We start from the raw sequence: 19,739 nt of genomic DNA on the forward strand, positions 1-19,739 counted from the left end.
GCGGGGGGAGAGGGGCAGAGGGAGAGAGAGAGAATTTTAAGTAGGCTCCAGCCCAGCACAGAGCCCAACACAAGGCTCAGTCTCAAGACTGTGAAATCATGACCTGAGCTGAAATCAAGAATCAGACGCTTGACAGACTGAGCCACCCACATGCCCCTTGATTGTGTCTTTTAAGTCTTGTAGGCTTTGTTCACTCCTTTTCATTCGTTTTTCTTCTTGCTCCTCTAACTGGATTATTTAAAATGTCCTGTCTTCTAGATGACTGACCGGTTTTCTGCATAGTTGACTCTCCTTTTGAAGCTCTCTGTTGAATTCTTTCATTCAGTCATTGTATTGTTTCAGCTCTACAATTTTTTTGATGGTTTCTACTTGTTGAGCTTCTAGTTCATATATCATTTTCCTAATTTTTAGCTTTCTATGTATTACTAGTTGGCTAAACTTTAAAAGGATTATTCTGAAATCTTTGACAGTTCATAGACACCATTTCTTTAAGGTCATTTATTAGAGCTTTAGTGGTTTGCTTTGGTGGTGTCACGTTTACCGGATTTTTCATGATCCTTGATTCCTTACATTGGTATCTGCACTTTTGAGTAAGTGGTCTCCTCTTCCAGACTTTGCAGGTTTGCTTTGGCAGAGATAGCTCTTTGCCAGTCACCTCAGTTTGGGTTTCTGGACATGTGAGCTGGTAGTGTCCTTAGGCAGGTAGAGTTTTGCTACCAGGGTCGATTTCTGGGTGAGGCCCCTGGCTGAGCTCTGAGGTCAGGGGTAGGGGTGCCACTGGTATGACTAGTTGGTAAGATCGCTGGTTTGGTTCTCTGGTCTGGCTTACTAGACTGGCAGGAGTCCATACTGTACTTAGCAGTAAGTGGGGCTATGAATTGGCTTCTCTGCCCTCATTGGGCAAGAGAATGGGGCCTATGTGGCTGGTAGTTCGAGTACCTAAATCAGGAAAGGCTGTGGACTGAACCCCGTGGCTACAATGGGTCCACCTACTTTGCTCAGCAGATGAGGAGCATCATGGGCTGGGGTCTCTGTTCAAGGGCTGTTGTAAGGAGGCCTGCTGGCTGGGATCCACAGTTTTCTGTGTGTTCTAGTCAGGTTCCCTGGTCAGGAAGGCTGGAAACGGTATTCAGTGGGCAGGGCTATGAATCAGTTTATGTGCCCAGGCACAGCAAGAGAAGTATCTCCAAGGCCACAAAGGTTTTTGGTTTACGGTCTTGACTCAAGCCAACCTGTGCCACACATTCCCTGCCTGAACAGGGCCCCGGCTCTGCTCTGTGGACTGTCAGCTCTGCCTGTTGGACTCTGCTTAAATGTTGATGGGCTATGCAGCTTTCCGGGTCTTACAGCCAAGCTTTCTGTTTGGAGGATGCTGAGAACTTTACTCAGCAGTGGATGGGGCTATGACTTCACTCCCTTGCCTGGGGGGACCGTAGGCCCAGTTCCAAATAGGCTCCCACTTTTTCCACATCAGGCCTTCTGGCAAGGAGGGGTCAGGAGCTACACTCAGTAGTGGGTAGGCTATGAATTAGTCCCAATGTCTGGATAGAGCCAGTGAATCCTCCACATGTAGCACTGGCTTTATAGGCAATCGCCTCTGCCTGCCATACTCTTGGCTCGAGTGTGGCTGGACTGCATAGCTTTCCTAGGTGTTCTTGCCAGCCTTTCTGGGTGGGCATGGTTGGGAGTGTTACTCAGCAGTGGGGTAGGGGTGGGGCGGAGGGCTGTAACTCAGCTTCTCTGCCTGCACAGAGGCAGACCAGCCTACAGGGCCAGCAAAATCTCTTTGAGGACCAGAGTTGGGCAGAATGGGGCCCCACTGAGTTCCCCGAACTCATTTGTGCCACCGTCTTGGATCTGCAGATCAGCAAAACCACTAGCTGTGACTACTATTCGGGCGCTGCAGGTAGGAACTCAGTATGCCAGTATGGGCACGGGTTGTTGGAAGCCCCTCCCCGTCAGATTCACACTGGTCCATCCCTGCAGATTGCCTTGTGATTCCTGTAGGGTAAAACCAGAGTGAGGGCTCCCAAGAAGTGACCTACAATGCTGGGGGAGCTGGATGTCTGCCCTGGACTCCATTTTTCCACTATAAAAACTGGAGGCTCAGCGGAGACCTCTCTGTGTGATGGGCTGGACTGGGCTGGGCTGGCCTGGGTTCAGGGCAACAAGGTCAGCATATAGCTTCACCCCCACGTGCTAGGATCCTCTCAGTGGTGTCTTGTCTATGAAGAGTTGTTAATTCTTCTTGTGAAGGGGAGCGAAGTCAGGAATGACCCCTGTCACCATCTTGGTGATGTTACTCTCCCCAGTTTTTTTTTTTAACGTAATGGCCAGTACCGGTTAGGGCTCAGGAAAAAGACCACACACCTATTACTGCTGATGGGAGGGTAAAATAGCCGTGCCTCTTTAAGGAGTAATTTGGCAATAGGTGTAAAAACTTTTTTTCCTGAAGAAAGAATCAGAGATATAAATAAATACTTATTGGATACACGGGTATTCGTTGCAGTGTCCTAACAGACAAAACCCCAAAACCCTAAAAAAGGTTAGAGAAATCGTGCACAACTCTGAGATGATGCACTAGGCAGCTGATGAAAAGACCTTCAAGAATATTTAGTAATGTGAGGATGTTGGTGAGCTATTGCAATGTAAAAATGATTTGAGAACAGTATGTTCTGCATGATCCCATTTTGTAAAAGGAAATCTATACGTGCAGATGGAGAAGAGATTGAGGCAACGTCCCAGTGACTAATGTGGGCAGTTGGACTGCAGGTGATTTTTAGTCTCTTCCCCTTTTTTTCTTTACTTTCTAAAGTTCTGTAATGAATAGGCATTACTTTTATTGCCATAAGGGAGAAAAATGACTGAGGCAAGGAGAAGAGGCCAAAGGGCACTGCAGTAATGACATAAGTGAGGGAATTTTAGAGCCTCGGGGTACATCATCAATTACCCCGCCCCCTTTTACAAGCTCTAGCCCATTTCATCTTAGGATCTCAAGTTTTCTCTACAAATAGAGATGCTTTGCTGATCATAAAGAACCTCTTCGGATTTAAAATTCACAGTTGTAAGAAACTACCAATTATTCACCTTACATTAAAGGCATTGATAATTCTGCCAAAAGACTTCCAACCCCCGCAAAATCAAATAGAAAAAAAATGCTGTAGTACAACAGCATTACCTTATAGGAAGCCCATTTATGAGATAAAATCAAATGCCAAAAGGATAGGGTGGCCTATTATTAATAGCAACTTTAAAAGAATCCTTGAATTTCTAGCAGTCAATTGAAAATATGTATTTTTATTACTGTAATCTTGAAGTATATTTATAGTGGCAGCCATTAGCTCTCCCACTGTTAATGGATGTCAGCATTTCCATTAGAAGCTCATTTTCTAAGGAATCTAGGGCTTGTCTAGTGTAGTTTGACTCAAGCTCATAACTGAGAATATTATGCCTACAGTAATGAAATAATTTGAATGTTTAATGATAAACAATGATGTCACACTTCATATAATGCGGTACCTATGCAAAACAACTCTGGGCCTCAGTTTGTGAGCTCTGTGATCTGTTTCTGGTGCATTATGAAGCATGATTCTTCTGCAAAGGAGTGAAATTGAATCAGGCCGGCAGACAGATTTGTAATGAGCTTCCTGGGAAGAAAAGCACTTCAGAAATATAAAAATAATGAAGACCATGGCAAGGCATTTTCATAAAGAAAAGGTATTTAAGTCTTTAACTGTATTGAGAGATTTCCATTTATAAAATTTTCTCCCAAGAACATAACCCTATCTAGTCCTGTCCCAGTAAAACTAATTTTCTATTTCTCTTCCTACAAACTTTTCAAGAAGTTTTTCACATCTAGTGAGGCGTTTAATGTCCTGACAAATGCCTTCAAAGTTTTCAGCATCTCAGATTCCAGCTTAACTGCCAAAAACAAAAACAAACAAAAAACAGAAAAGAAAAACATCCTAGTTACATCTGGTTTGGACTTCTGGTAAGCATCGTGGAACTCAAGGAAAGAGTTTGTTTTGGCCAAATCAATAAACAACAAAAACTAACCCTTATAAACAATACCTGACATGTGCCTTGGTGCTGTTAAAGGGCTTTAAAGAATGACACAGTTCAATCCACCCAACAACCCTAGAGGTAATGGATGCAAAGGAACTTGACCAAGGCACCCCATTAGGAGGTGAGCCCCTGTCCTGACCAACTCTCTGTAATTAGCCACTTGCATAGTAAGAAGTTTTTCTGTTGACTCCTGTTACTTGTGCATTTTTGAAACCGTCAAAAAAATTCAAGCAGGAAATTAATTCAGATCCACAAACTGAATTAAATGTTTTGTAAAATCAAAAGTCTTAAACAACAGCAGTACTATTAGGATGATTACTTTATAATATATCTGTATTCTCTCTCTCTACATGCGCACGCACATGCGCACACACAGAGTAAGCACTAGAGAGAATGTGGAAAAATTAGAACCCTTTTCCATTGCAATGGAATATAAAATGGTGTAGTCACAGTGGAAAACAGTATCAGAGTTACCATAACATTTAGAAATTCCACTTCTGGGTGTATAACCAAAAGAACTAAAAGCAAGAAATTAAACAGATATTTGTATAGCAATGTTCATAGCAGCGTTATTCAAAATAGCCAAAGGATAGAAACAATCCAAATGTCCATTAATGGATGAATCAATAAACAAAATGTGGTATATATAAATAACATATATGTATGTATATGTATAGACACAATCTGGTGTATATATGTATGTATGTACACACACACACACACATATATTCATTCTCCAACTTGAACACAGTTGAGTATTTTCAAGATGGATATTGAAAAGAAACATTTTGTGTATCAAAATATTATGGAGGGTTTTCTTGGCATGGAGAATCTGAAAGTTGACCACTCATTCCTTCAATAAACATTTACTTATAGCATACTATTTATGCTTTAGGCATAAATCTAAGCCCTGAGGATACAGCAGTAAATAAGGGGGGAGGGAGAATGTCTATGTTCATGTTTATTTTTTTATTGAGGTATAACAGACATATAACATTAGTTTCAGGGGTATAATATGACTATTTGCACATAGAACGAAATGATCACCACAATTAGTCTAGTTAGCATCCATCACTATATATAGTTATAACATTTTTTTTTCTTGTGATGAGAACTTTTAAGATCTACTCCCTTGGCAATTTTCAAATATTCAATACAGGATTATTAACCATAATCGCCATGCTGTACGTTATATCCCCATGATGGATTTTATAACTAAGTTTGTACCTTTTGACCCCCTTTACCCATTTTGCCCACACCCACCCCCTGCCTCTGACAACCATCCATCTTTTCTCTGTATTGATGAGTGCGGGGTTTTTTGCATGTTTGTTTTAGATTCCACAAATGAGACAGCACAATATTGGTCTTTCTTTAACATATTAGCGTAATGCCCTCGTAGCCCAACAATTTGTTGCAAATGGCAAGATTTCCTTCTTTTTCGTGCCTGAATAATATTCCATGGTATGTATATGTGTATGTATATATATACACATACACATATGTATATACATACACATATACATACCATGGAATATTATTCAGGCACGAAAAAGAAGGAAATCTTGCCATATATATATATACACATTTTCTTTAACCATTTATACATTGATGCATACTTAAGTTGCTTCCATGTTTTAGATGTTGTAAATAATGCTGCAGTGAATATGGTGGTACATATATCTTTTCAAATTAGTGTTATCATATCCTTCAGATAAATATCCAGAAATGGGATTGATGGATCATATGGTAGTTGTATTTTTAACTTTTTGAGCAACCTCCATAGTGGCTGTACCAATTTACATTCCCACCAACAATGGTGGTGAAAAGGGGTCCCTTTTCTCCAAGTCCTGATCAACACTTGTTAATTTCTTGTTTTGATAACAGCCATTCTAACAGGTGTGAGGTGATAGCTCATTGTGGTTTTTGATTTGCATTTCCCTAGTAATTAGTGACGTTGAACATATTTTCAGGTGCCTCTTGGCCACCTGTATGTCTTCGGTGGAAATAAGTCTATTCAGATCCTGTGTCCATTTTTAAATCAGATTGGTACTTTTTTGTACTATAGAGTTGCATGACATCTTTATATTTTGACATGTTTACTCTTATCACATATGACTTGCAAATATTTGCTCCAATTCAGTAGCATACCTTTTCATTTGTTCATGGTTTCCTATGTGCAGAAACTTTTTTTATATTAATATTTTATTTACATCCAAGTTAGTTAGCATATAGTGCAACAATGATTTCAGGAGTAGATTCCTTAATGCCCCCTACCCATTTGGCCCATTCCCCCTCCCACAACCCCTTCGGCAACCCTCTGTTTGTTCTCTGTATTTAAGAGTCTCTTATGTTTTGTCCCCCTCCCTGTTTTTATATTATTTTTGCTTCTCTTCCCTTTTGTTCATCTGTTTTGTATCTTAAAGTCTTCATATGAGTGAAGTCATATGATATTTGTCTTCCTCTGGTGTGCAGAAACTTTTCATGTTGATGGAGTCCCACTTATTTTTGCATTCGATGCCTTTGCTTTAGATATCAAATTAAAAAACAAAATTGGCAAGACAGTTGTCAAGGAGCTTATAGCTTATGTTTTCTCCTAGGAGTTTTATGGTTTCAAGTCTTTAATACATTTTGAGTTAGTTTTTGTGTATAAGATAGTGGGCCAGTTTCACTGTTTTTGCATGTGGCTACCCAGTTTCCCCAGCATCGTTTATTAAAGACTGTCCTTTCCCCAATGTATACTCTTGGCCCCTTTGTAGTAATTTCATTAGCCATGTATGTGTGGCTTTACTTCTGGACTCTACTCTGTTCCAGTGATCTATGTCTATATTAATGCCAATGCCTTACTATTTTGGTTACTACAGCTTTGTAATATAGTTGAAATCACGGAGTGTGGTGCCTTCAGCCTTGTTCTTCTTTCTCAAGATTGCTTTGGCCATTTGGGGTCTTTTGTGGTTCCATACAAGTTTTAGGATTGTTAGTTCTCCTTCTGTAAAAAAAAATTGCCACTGAATTTTGACAAGGATTGCATTGAGTCTATAGATTACTTTGGGAAGTATGGACATTTTAGCAGTATTAATTCTTCTAATCCATGAGCAAGAGGTATCTTTCCATTTGTTTTCAGTTTCTTTCAGTATGGTTGACATACAATATTTTATTACTTTAAGGTGTACAATACAGTGATTCACCAATATATGCATTATGAAATGCTCACCATGATCAGTATAGTCACCACCTGTCACTACACAGTTATTAAAATATTATTGGCTATATTCCCTATGCTGTACTTTTTATCCCTGTGATTGAATTTATAATCGGAAATTTGTACCTCTTTATCCCCTTCACATAATTCATTCACCCACCCCCTGCCCCGGGGCAACCCCTAGTTTCTTTATTCATGAGTTTCTGGGGGGTTTTTTTCATTTTGATTTTTAGATTCCACATAAAAGTGAAATCATGTGGCATTTGTCTTTTTTTGTCTGATTTATTTCACTTAGCATAATACCCTGTAGGTCCATCCATGTTGGTACAAAGGGCAATATTTCATTCTTGTTTATGGCTAAGTAATATTCCATTATGTGTGTATACACGTGTGTGTGTGTATGTATATATATCTTTACACACATCACATATTCACTTGTGTATCAGTGGACACTTACGTTGGATCCCTATCTTGACTATTAAAAATAATGCTGCAACAAAGATAGGGGTGCATATCTTTTCAAATTAGTGTTTTTGTTTTCTTTGGGTAAATACTCCAAAGAGTAATTTTGGGGTTGTATAGTGATACTGCTGTGTTTAAGTTTTTGAGGAACCCCCATGCTGTTTTCCATAGTGGTTGTACAAATTTACATTCCCCCCAACAATGTACAAGGGTTCCCTTTTCTCCACATCCTAGCCAATGGTTGTTATTTCTTGTGTTTTTGATAATAGCCATTTTGAATGGTGTGAACTGATGATCTCTCATTGTGGCTCTGATTTGCAGGTTCTTGATGACGAGTGATGTTGAGCATCTTTTCATATCTGTTAGCCATCTGCATTTTTCTTTGGAAAAATCTCTATTCAGGTCCTCAGCTCATTTTTTAAATTGGTTTTGGTTTTGTGGTGTTGTGTAAGTTTTTTACATATCCTTACCAGATACCTGTTTTAATTCAGTAGGTTGTCTTCTTGTTTTGTTGACTGTCTCCTTTTCCATGCAAAAGTTTTTCATTCTGAAGTAGTCCCAATAATTTATTTTTGGTTTTGTTTGCCTTGCCTGAAGAGAGATATCTAGAAAAGCAGTGCTATAGCTGATGCCAAAGAAATGACTGCTTATGTTCTCTTCAAGGATTTTTCTGATTTCAAGTGTCACATTGAGGTCTTTAATCCATTTTGAGTTTATTTTTGTGTATGGTATTAGAAGGTGATCCAGTTTCATTCTTTTGCATTCTTTTGTGTTTGCCCAGAACATTTGGTACCTAATTATACTTGGTTTCTCTCTGTTGAAGTTCTCACTGTGTTCATCCATTCTTTTCCCAAGTTCAGTGAGCATCTTTTTTCAAGTAATGTACACACCCAACTTGGAGCTCAGACTCGGAACCCCAAGATCAAGAGTCGCATGTTCCACCAACTGAGTCAGCCAGGCATCCTCGATGAGCATCTTCATGGCCATACTTGGAACTCTTTATCAGGTAAATCTGTTATCTGCACTTCCTTAAGGACTTTCTCTGAGGTTTTCTTTTTTTTTTTTTTTTTTTTCATCTTGAACATATTCCTTTGTCTGCTTCCCTGGACATTCTGTGTTGTTTACTATGCATTAGATAAAACAGCCACCTTTGCCATTGTAGAAGGAGTAACGGCACATCAGAGATGAAACTTTACCATTCAACCCTGCCATAGCTCTTGGTTGTGATTGTCCAAGCAGTTTATTTTATTTTTAGTGGATCCCAGTGGTGGAGGGTATACCAAGGCCTGTCAGTGTTCCAAAAGGGAGGATTTCACTGAGCACCTAGATTCAGGCTGATTGGAAGCCAGACCTTCAGGCAACAGCTTTTAAAGTATGCAAATAGTGGCAGATTTCAGAGATACTGTGGGTTCTGTTCCTGATGACCACAATCAAGTAGAGTGAATATATTTCACAATAAAGTGAGTCAAAAGAATTTTTTGGTTTCGTAGTGCATACAAAAGTTACGTTTACACTATAGCATATTAAGTGTGTAATAGCGTTATGTCTAAGAAATGCTATAAAAGTTTAATTTAAAAATACTTTATTGCTAAAATACGCTATCCATTTTCTGAACTTTCAGTGAGTCATACTCTTTTCGGTGGCAGGCCTTGCCTCAGTGTTGAGGGCTGCTGACTGGTCAGGGTGTTGGAAGAAGGCTGGGGTGGCTACAGCAGTTTCTTAAAACAAGACCACAATGAAGTCTGCCACATCTATTGACGCTCCTTTCGGGAACCATTTCTATAGCTTGCGATGCTGTGTGACATCATTTCATTGACAGAACTTCTTTCACGAGTGGAGTCCGTCCTCTCAAACCCTGCTACTGTTTTACCAACTAAGTTTATGTAAGAGTCTAACTCCTTCGTTACCATGTCAACCACCTTCACAGCATCTTCACCAGGAGATTTCATCTCAAGAAACTGCCTTCTTTGCTCATCCAGAAGAAATAAGTCCTCATCCCATTCAAGTTTCATCATGAGACGACAGCAATTCAGTCATGTCTTCAGGCTCCCTTTCTCATTCTCCTGCTATTTCCACCACATCGGTAGTTTCTTCCTCCACTGACGTCTTAAACCCCTCAAGATCATCTATGGTTAGAATCTGCTTTTTCCAAACTCCTGTGAAGGTTGGTATTTTGACTTCTTACATTGAATCACAGATATCCTTAATGGCATCCAGAATGGTAAATCCTTTCCAGAAGATTTTCAACCAACTTTGCCCAGCTCCATCAGGGGAGCCACTAGCTTTGGCAGCTACAGCATTACAAAATAGGTTTCTTAAATCATAAGGCTTGGAAGTCAAAATGACTCTTTGGTCCACGGGCTGAAGAATAATGTTGTTTTCATGCCTGCTAACACAACATCCAGTCTCATTATATATCTCCACCAGAGCCCTTGGGTGACCAGGTACATTGTCAATGTGCAGTAGTATTTTAAAAGCAATCTTTTGTGTGTGGGGGCTTAAAATACTCAGTTAAACATGTAGTAAACAGATGTGCTGTCATCCATATTTTGTTGCATTTACAGATCACAAGCAGAGTAGATTTCACATAATTCTTAAGGGCTCTAGGATTTTTGGAATGGGAAATAAACAGTGTCTTTAACTTAAGGTCACCAGCTATGTTAGGCCCTAACAAGAAACTCAGCCTCTGTTTTAAAGCTTTGAAGCCAGAATTTGAACTCCCCTCTCTTGCTATCAAAGTCCTAGGGAGCATCTTCCAGTAGAAGGCTGTTTTTGTGTACGTTGACTGTCTATTTAGTGTAGACACCTTCGTGCATTATCTGAGCCAGATCTTCAGAACTTGCTGCAGCTTCTACATCAGCACTTGCTGCTTCAACTTACACTTTTATGCTAGTTTCTTTCCTTAAACCTCATGAACCAACCTGTGATAGCTTCAAGTACTTTCTTGTACCTCCTCACTTCTGTCAGCCTTGACAGAATTGGAGACAGCCTTGCTCTGGTTTAGGCTTTGTTTTAAGGGAATGTTATGGCTTCTTTTACCTTCTATCCAGACCAGTAAAACTTTCTCCATATCAACAATGAGGCTTTTTCGCTTCCTTATCGTTTCTGTGTTCACTTGAGTAGCACTTTAAATTTCCTTCAAGAACTTTCTGTTTGTATTCACAACTTGGCTAACTGGTTCGTGAGGCCTAGCTTGCAACACACCTTCCTCACCAAGCTTAATCATTTCTAGCTTTTGAATGAAAGTGAGAGACCTGTGACTTATCCTTTCCCTTGAGCACTTAGAGGCCATTGTAAGGTTATAAACTGGCCTCATTTTAGTGTTTTTGTGTCTCAGAGAATAAGTGGCCAAGTAGGGAGAGAGAGAGGAGGAAACAGCAGGTGAGTGGAGCAGTCAGAACAAAGACCTTTACCAATTAAGTTCGCCATCTTACATGGGCACGATTCATGGTGTCCCAACACAAATATAATAGTAACATCAAAGGCCACTAGTCACTGTAAGTTTGAAATATTGCACAAATTACCAACACGTGACACAGACACAAACTAAGCAAATGCTTTTGGAAAAACGGTGCCAATTAGACTTCCTTAGTGCATGGTGGCCACAAGCCTTCAACTTGTAGAAAATACAGTATCAGCAAATAATACAAAGTGCAATCAGATGAAGCATGCCCATAGATACAGTCCTGCAGGACTACAAGCCAAGTCCTGCTGACCACCAGAGTCAGGTCATCTAGAGGTGCTCGTCTGTGGCACTTGTTAAAAAATCCGGACACCTGAGCAGTGTACAACTTCCTTTCTAGTAGATACTGGTGACCTGGAGCAAGACAGAGGGTGAACATGAACATAAGGTCCTCTGGCCCCTGTCCTTAGAGTGCACCTCATTAGGTCCGTAGATCTGTGCCAAACCAAAAGCCCTCCCTCCGGCCCCAGCTCCTAGACAAATGAATACACCTCTTTCATAGAAAGACTGGGGGTGTATTTCAGCCTACTGTCTCTGCAGTGCCCTGGGGGTGGTGGCTAACCATCAGAGGTAGAAGGTCAAGGAGTGTCCCCTGGTGGCAGCCCAGAAGACCAGGACACCAGACACAGGTACGGTCTCCTCTCTAGGAGCTACTGGTGCTCTGGTGGGTGGTGGAAGGAACATAAAATTAGCACCTGCCCTCCAAGGAGGTCTCTGGCCTGTAGAGGTAGGTTTCATTGGAAGCCTGCCCCTCCAGCCACAGCTATGAAGATAAACTGAAAGGCTTATTTTTCTGAAAGATGATTGCCTGGGTCTCTAACCTCTTCCTGGGCCCTGGGGGGTGGTAGATGGTCGAGAACTCTTTTGTCAGTTGGTTACAGTCTTATGGGACCCTGGAGGGTAAGTTGCACTGGCTATCAGAGCCAGGAGATCTAGAGGTGTCTCCTGGGTGGCTACAAGATTGAGGTACCAAAGGAAGGTACAAGCTCCATTCTGGGAGATGGCAGGAAGCTGGAGTGACATAAAGGGGTAGTGAAAGATGGCATGCGCCAGCCTCTGTCCCTAGAGACTAACCCAGTAGGCCCCTAGGTGTGTGTTATAGATGCCTGCCTAGGCCAACGATTTAAGGTAAGCAAATAAAATTCTTTCACAAAGGGATATTATTCAGCTTTAAAAAGGAATGACACTCTAACACATGCTACAACACTGGTTAAATCTTGAAGACATTATGTTAAGTGGAATTAGCCAGACAAAAGGATAAACGCTGTGTGATTCCACCATGAGGTACCTAGAATAGTCAAACTCATAGAGACAAAGTTAGAAGGGGGATTCCTAGGGAATGGTGACGGGGTATTTAATAAGTACAGAGTTGCAATATTGGATGATGCAAAAGTTCTGGAAGTGGATAGTGCTGATGGTTGCACAACTATGAATATATTAAATGCCACTGAACTATATATTAAAAATGGCTAAAATGCTATGTTAGGTACATTTTATCACAGTTTGAAAAACTTACTAATGGACCTCACATTATGTAAATCTGTTCTTTGTAAAAAAAAAAAAATGAACATATCATCAAGGTTTTTAAAAAATGTATCTCCTATATTAGATGCAAATACCTATTTGGTTTGCATAGGGAATCCACCAGACTGATTGGATTAGGGCCAAGAGTGTTTGTGGTGTAGGATAAACTGAAAACTTGCACCTGACCTAAGGTTATTCTCTCCTAGTGCTCCGGGAAAAGGTCTGTGTTCACACTGTAAAACAGAAGAGATGCATTTTCATTTCAAACAGGAAATGAGTCTCTGTTTTCAATGTCAGTTAAGGACTATAGTGGCATATCATTCAAATTCATACATAGTGTTTTTAAAATATAGCCTCTGTGCCTAGGGCACAATGTTTAAATGGAACGTGTCTGACCCTTTGAACAAAAATAGCCAAGTTTCACTAGGAAGGCCCTACCCCATAAGCAAACCCTGAAAGCTGATTCTGCCTCCCCTGATCCTGGCGGCTTGACCCTGAACACCTTGGAAATGAACAGCATTGCCACCAACATGACAACAATGCTTCAGAATTCAGCTCCTTTAATGCCCCTTCCTTGAGGATAGTCTGTCTTTCAGGGACATGCCCTCCCAAGAGGGGGAATACCAAGTTTCTGTTGGGAAGGCTTCCCTTTGCAGCTATGGTTGGGTTATAGGCTGTCTTCTAAATGTGAGTCAGGACTAGTTATAAGAATCTAGAAAAAAAAAAAAAAGAAGCAAGTAGTTAAATAAGTAGAATTGTAGGTGGTAAGATTGAAAAGTAACCTTTTGAGCTCTGGTAATTCTTCCCTCAGACTGAATAAATGGGAATACATCCTCTATTACAGCAATTATGGCCCCCCAAAACCCCACCTTCTGGATTTATTCACATCCTTGTGTGGTATCTTCCCAAAAATATGCCCCGATTGTGTGACCAATAGAATATGGCAGAGCAATCCCTATCAAAATAACACTAGCATTCTTCACAGAGCAAGAACAAACAATCCTAAAATTTGTATGGAAGTATAAAAGACCCTGAATAGCCAAAGCAATGTTGAAAAGAAAACCAGAGCTGAAGGCAACACAATCCTGGACTTCAAGCTGTATCACAAAGCTGTAATCATCAAGACAGTATGGTACTGGCACAAGAACAGACACTCAGATCAATGGAACAGAATGAACAACCCAGAAATGGACCCAGAACATGTGGCCAACTAATCTTTGACAAAGCAGGAAAGAATATCCAGTGGAATAAAGACAGTCCCTTCAGAAAATGGTGCTGGGAAAACTGGACAGCGACATGCAGAAGAATGAACCTGGACCACGTTCTTAACACCATACACAAAAATAAACTCAAAATGGATGAAAGACCTCAATGTAAGACAGGAAGCCGTCAAAATCCTAGAGGAGAAAGCAGGCAAAAACCTCTTTGACCTCAGCTGGAGCAACTTTTTAACGTGTCTCTGGAGGCAAGGGAAACAAAAGCAAACATGAACTCTTGGGACCTCATCAAGATAAAAATCTTCTGCACAGCAAAGGAAACAATCAGCAAAACTAAAAGACAACCGACAGAATGGGAGAAGATATTTGCAAACAACATATCAGATAAAGGGTTAGTATCCAAAATCTATAAAGAACTTATCAGACTCAACATGCAAAAAACAAATAATCCAGTGAAGAAATGGGCAAAAGACATGAATAGACACTTCTCCAAAGAAGACATCCAGATGGCCAACTGACACATGAAAAAAATGCTCAACATCACTCATCATCAGGAAAATACAAATGAAAACCATAACAAGATACCACCTCACACCTGTCAGAATGGTTAAGATGAACAACTCAGGCAACAACAGATGTTGGCAAGGATGCAGATAAAGAGGATCTCTTTTGCACTGCTGGTGGGAATGCAAACTGGTGCAGCCACTCTGGAAAACAATATGGAGGTTCCTCAAGAAATTAAAAATAAAACTACCCTACAACCCAGCAATGGCACTACTAGGTATTTATCCAAGGGCTACAGGTGTGCTGTTTCGAAGGGGCAGATGCACCTTAATGTTTATAGCAGAACTATCCACAATAGCCAAAGTATGGAAAGAGCCCAAATGTCCATCGACAGGTGAATGGATAAAGATGTGGTATATATATACAATGGAGTATAAGTCGGCCAAAAAAAAAAAAAAATGAAATCTTGCCATTTGCAACTACGTGGATGGAACTGGACAGTATTATGCGAAGCGAAATGAGAGAAAGACAAGTATCCTATGACTTCACTCATATGAAGACTTTAAGATACAAAACAGATGAACATAAGGGAAGGGAAGCAAAAATAATATAAAAACAGGGAGGGGGACAAAACAGAAGAGACTCTTAAATACAGAGAACAAACAGGGTTGCTGGAGGGATTGTGGGAGAGGGGATGGGCTAAAAGGGTAAGGAGCATTAAGGAAAACACTTGTTGGGCTCAGCACTGGGTTTTATACATAAGTTATCAATCACTGGAATCTACTCCTGAAATCAATGTTGCACTATATGCTAACTAACTTACATGTAAATTAAAACATAAATTATAAAATGGAAGGCTGAAAAAAAATAAATTTCCAATAGTAATTACCACCAAAATTTCAAAGTAATGATGTATATAAAGGATACTTTGACATCTCTTCAATTCCCAAAATTTGATATTAAAATATCTGTTATTTCTACTGCTTGGTTACAAAGCCACAAGTATTGCTGGGAGTATTGTCATTTGTTACCTACATTTATAATTGGAGGGAAAGCTGTATTGTAGGTGGAGGTTAGTAATTATAAAGATACTATTTTTTTTTTCATTCAAGTTCACTGACCCTCTGAATTCTATCTACAGCTCTCTTGGGTTAAGATCTACAGATTTATTTTATTGAAAATAAACTATGCAAGAGGAAAAAAGAATATGGCATAAATGGATTGTCACTTCAGCTATTACATCTTAAAAGGCTAGCTTTTCTCCTGACTGCCACTTCATGACAGACCCTAAATGATAACCACGCAGCTAAGCTACTTCCTGACTTTCAGAAACTATGTGAAATCATATGTGTTCTTTTTAAGTCGCTAATTTTGGGGGTAATTTGTTACTCACCAATAGATAACATCACCACGGGCACCATGATTTCTGCTTACTTAAGAAGGCAGCCGCCACCACCTCTCCTGAATCTAGATGACCTGGCCTAAAGTGCCATTTTGGCAACGGGCTTGGTCACAAAGCCTTAATGTGGTTTTGGTACATCTGTTTCTCCACAGTGCCATAGACTGACCAAAGGAGGGTGAAGGACAAAAGTGACTGCTTCTCATGGACATTCCTATGGTGGACGATACAGTGCCGGCCAGGAAAAAAAGGCTGGGGCCCAGCCTCCAGCCCGGTACCTCCAAATGTCTGGGAAACCATAGGAAAGTTTCACAGTTTTCCTAGACCTTTGTAATTTATCTAGAACGCAGCTATGATACTCCCTTACTGTGTAGTCAAAATGTGTAGATAGAAAAAGGCTTTGGAAAAGGGTTAACCTGCTATACGACTTCTAGACTGTAACAACATGGTCCTCACCACGACTTCTCACTCTGTTGTGGAAGGATTTGGATTTTCTATGACAGCTCTTAATAGAAAGCATGAGGTCACTTGGAGGAAAATCAAAGACTCTATACTACAAGGAAAGCACAAATATTGCCTGGGTACAGGTGGGCAGCAAAAATGTACGAGTCAGGTTAGAGGAGGCAGTAGGGAATAACGGTGGGCAATGGCGAGCTCATGCCCTCCCTGAAAGAAACTTGAGAACGTTTTTGAAGGCCAAGCAAACCAATTCTGCCTCCTGAATTTGAGCCAAACACCAAGCTGTACCAAGTCCTGTACTGAGCACCATAAGGCAATAAAAGGCTAAGGGTATATATCTGTATCAATCTATATATATGATATTGATATCAATATAGATAGGAATATGGAGAATTATACCTCACCGTCTCCTTTACAGATGCTAGAAGGTTCTGTGTATAGGTCCATGCATCCATTAAATCCACACACATTTATGGAATACCCACTATAAAAAGCTACATGTTATACCTCACACCAATTCTGTTGTGCCAAATTTTGTACTTTAAATCCTTCTATTTCGTGCTTTTCTAAGTTTGGGTTATTTGTAACAGTACCATATTTGCAGGTAATACACATCCTCTATTTTAAGAAATGAGTTCCAGTCCCAAACCCACAAATAAAGAATTATTATAATAATAGCATATTCATGAAAAGCAAATTACTTATCTTGGCGTTTAACATCCTTGTAACTATTCCTGTACTTTTAATGTCAACAGAAAAAAAGCAATGTCTAAGTCTGGCTGATATGGTAAATTAATGTTAATAACAGTTTTGACACTAATAGCAAGTTTTAAAAAGAAAAACCTCTAGACTCAAAGCTGGATTTCATTTCTTAAAAATCACCGCGGCGTGCTGTCACCAGACTCCTCTAGGACAATTCCCTTTATGATTTCACCTTCACTGGGAGCCCGAAACGACTAAGATCTACCAAGTTGCTATGAAATTATATTCCTTCCTTGCCGAGGCTCACTCCAGGTGGAGAAAATAGCCACCCCCTTGAGTTAAGACACCAGGGCTCCTCCACAGTGACACATTTCTGAATCTCTGTAAGCAAATGAATACCCACCTGGTTTCATTCAAAACAAAACACCACCAGCGGCGTGTCCACCCCCTGGAAATGAGTTGTGGATAGTGAACTATTAGGGTACACACTAAACTCATGGAACTTTTAGACCGGATGTTAGAGATCCCATGGAATCCCAGAGAACAGGTTCTGCACTTTGTTTTCATGTTCTTCCCTAGCCCTGTGCGTACACAAGGACGTGGATACGTGGCCCGTAAATTAAACTGGTTTGAGCTGAAAACTTGAACAGGCCCAGGGGAAGTGAAAAGGAACCCAGCACTGGGCTCCTCCACTGTTACTAGCTCTTTCTAGAAGTCCTCGAAATCTCAAGCAGCCCCTTGCAAACCCTCTGCCCCTCTCAGACTCTGCCACTAGGACCCGATTGGCGCACAACACCCACGTCTATAATCATGTAGAGGCCACTAGTCTTTTTTTTTTTTTTTTTTTTTTTTATTTTTTTTTAAAATTTTTTTTTTCAACGTTTATTTTATTTTTGGGACAGAGAGAGACAGAGCATGAACGGGGGAGGGGCAGAGAGAGAGGGAGACACAGAATCGGAAACAGGCTCCAGGCTCTGAGCCATCAGCCCAGAGCCTGACGCGGGGCTCGAACTCACGGACCGCGAGATCGTGACCTGGCTGAAGTCGGACGCTTAACCGACTGCGCCACCCAGGCGCCCCAGGCCACTAGTCTTTAAGCAAAGCATCTCTTCCACCTTCTCAAACATTCTTCTTTTTCTATTACTAATTGAGTGTTTTACGTTTAGATAATCCTATAATGAACCAGCGCAAATGAGCACAGAGGCAGCAGTGACAACCCATCAATAAAATAATTAAGCCAAAGTGGATTTTGTTAGAGACTTCTCATGTCATAATAGGAAATCTAGGCTACTTAAAATCAAGGAAATCAAATGGAATCACTTCTCTTTGTTTTAAAAACGAAGGTTGGCTTTGAAAGATCTCTTTCATGGAACCCCCATTAACGCTGCTGACAATACTGGTTCTTCACCTCTAAGTACACGCACAAGAGAAATACCAGTGGAATACAAGGTCGTTTCCAGAATTTTCTTTTCCCTTTTCATAGTGTTCCCTCAGAATTGTGTGTAGAATTTCGACAAGACTCTCTGCACTTTCTCTGTTTTAAGATTGAGATCATGGTCTCAGTCCCCTAAAACTTTCTCCTGACACATACATGCCATGAAACGACGGGAAAATCAGGGCATGACAGTGCAGACGCAGAGCAAAATCCTACCTCTTCTCTTATGGCCGAATGAAGAGCAGGGTTCCTGACCAAAAAAAGGTGACGGATGCTGCTAGGTTTCTTTTGACCTTCCTCCCCAGGGTGATCCAAGAGCCCATTAGCTTTGTCTCACAACACAAATTCCATGCCACCACTGACCCACTTGACTCTGACCCCTAAGCTTTGCCTCATTTCCAACTGAGAGACCACGATGAGCTAGAGAACCAACCTCTGCAGCAACAGACATTAAAAAATGACCAAATGGCTTCAAGGTCTGAACAAGAAATAGAAACAGAGACCAGAACTGGCTTCGGGTGCTATGGGGTGCCAAATTGAGGGATAAAGCAGAACCTAAATGAAGAAATGATGTAGACCTGAAGCCACTTGGGCTGATGCCCAAATTGGACTGAGATAAGGGACACCCTTGAGTGGTTCCATGAAAGTGAAGAGAAATAATTACATACCCATGCACCGTCAGGCCCAAACAGCTCCAGGAAGTTGCCAATGAATTCCCTTGACTTCTCTTCCCACTTTTGAATGAGATCATGACTTTTTTCTTCTACTCTGTTGACAAATTCTTTTGATCTTTCCTCCACGTTCTTGACCTTTTCCTTCATCTTGTCTACCTGGTTTTGGAAGCGGTACCTCTTCTCCTGGTCAAAAATTAAAGGAGAAAGAGTGATTTAGCCAAAAGGGCATGAGAGAGACCAGTCATTCACATTAATGGTCTTTTTATTTCAACTCATGTTTGTTCTTAACCTAAAGAGTCAGGATGTTGCTATTTCCAAGGGCTAGACTGATGGGAAAGCACATCTCTTGTAAGAAAAGTCATTTGTCATTAGTCTACTTGGCGATGTGAAATGAAATACAAGTGATTTTAATATTCCCTGTCTTGTAAACATCAGAGTTGAAGTCGCTTATGTAAGAACCAAAAATATGTATTTGTTGCTTACTACAGGTAGATATTGGGCAAACACCCCCCCACATTTTCCTGGGATTTAGACAAAAGTACGAATTGTACGTAGGATGGTCACTCACAGGCTGCCTGAATTCTGTTTTACTGGGACACTATTAAAACCAGTACTTACTGTTTGCAATAAATAGGC

The 19,739-nt window shown here is 40.6% G+C and overlaps 1 protein-coding gene across 11 annotated transcripts in view; it reads right to left on the minus strand.

Moving 5' to 3' along the window:
* The window catches only part of PCYT1B (phosphate cytidylyltransferase 1B, choline), a 126,431-nt gene that overhangs the window by 12,102 nt on the left and 94,590 nt on the right, over positions 1–19,739 (minus strand). For all 11 annotated transcript variants that reach the window (XR_006710981.1, XM_045472144.1, XM_045472147.1 and 8 more), the window contains one exon: positions 19,098–19,286. Coding sequence is in view for 10 of the 11 variants with exons in the window: in XM_045472144.1 (XP_045328100.1) it covers positions 19,098–19,286 (189 nt within the window). In the remaining variant the exon portion in view is untranslated. The remainder of the gene's footprint in view (positions 1–19,097; positions 19,287–19,739) is intronic.

This window comes from Leopardus geoffroyi, chromosome X (genome assembly GCF_018350155.1).
Source record: "Leopardus geoffroyi isolate Oge1 chromosome X, O.geoffroyi_Oge1_pat1.0, whole genome shotgun sequence".
Lineage (NCBI taxonomy): Eukaryota > Metazoa > Chordata > Mammalia > Carnivora > Felidae > Leopardus > Leopardus geoffroyi.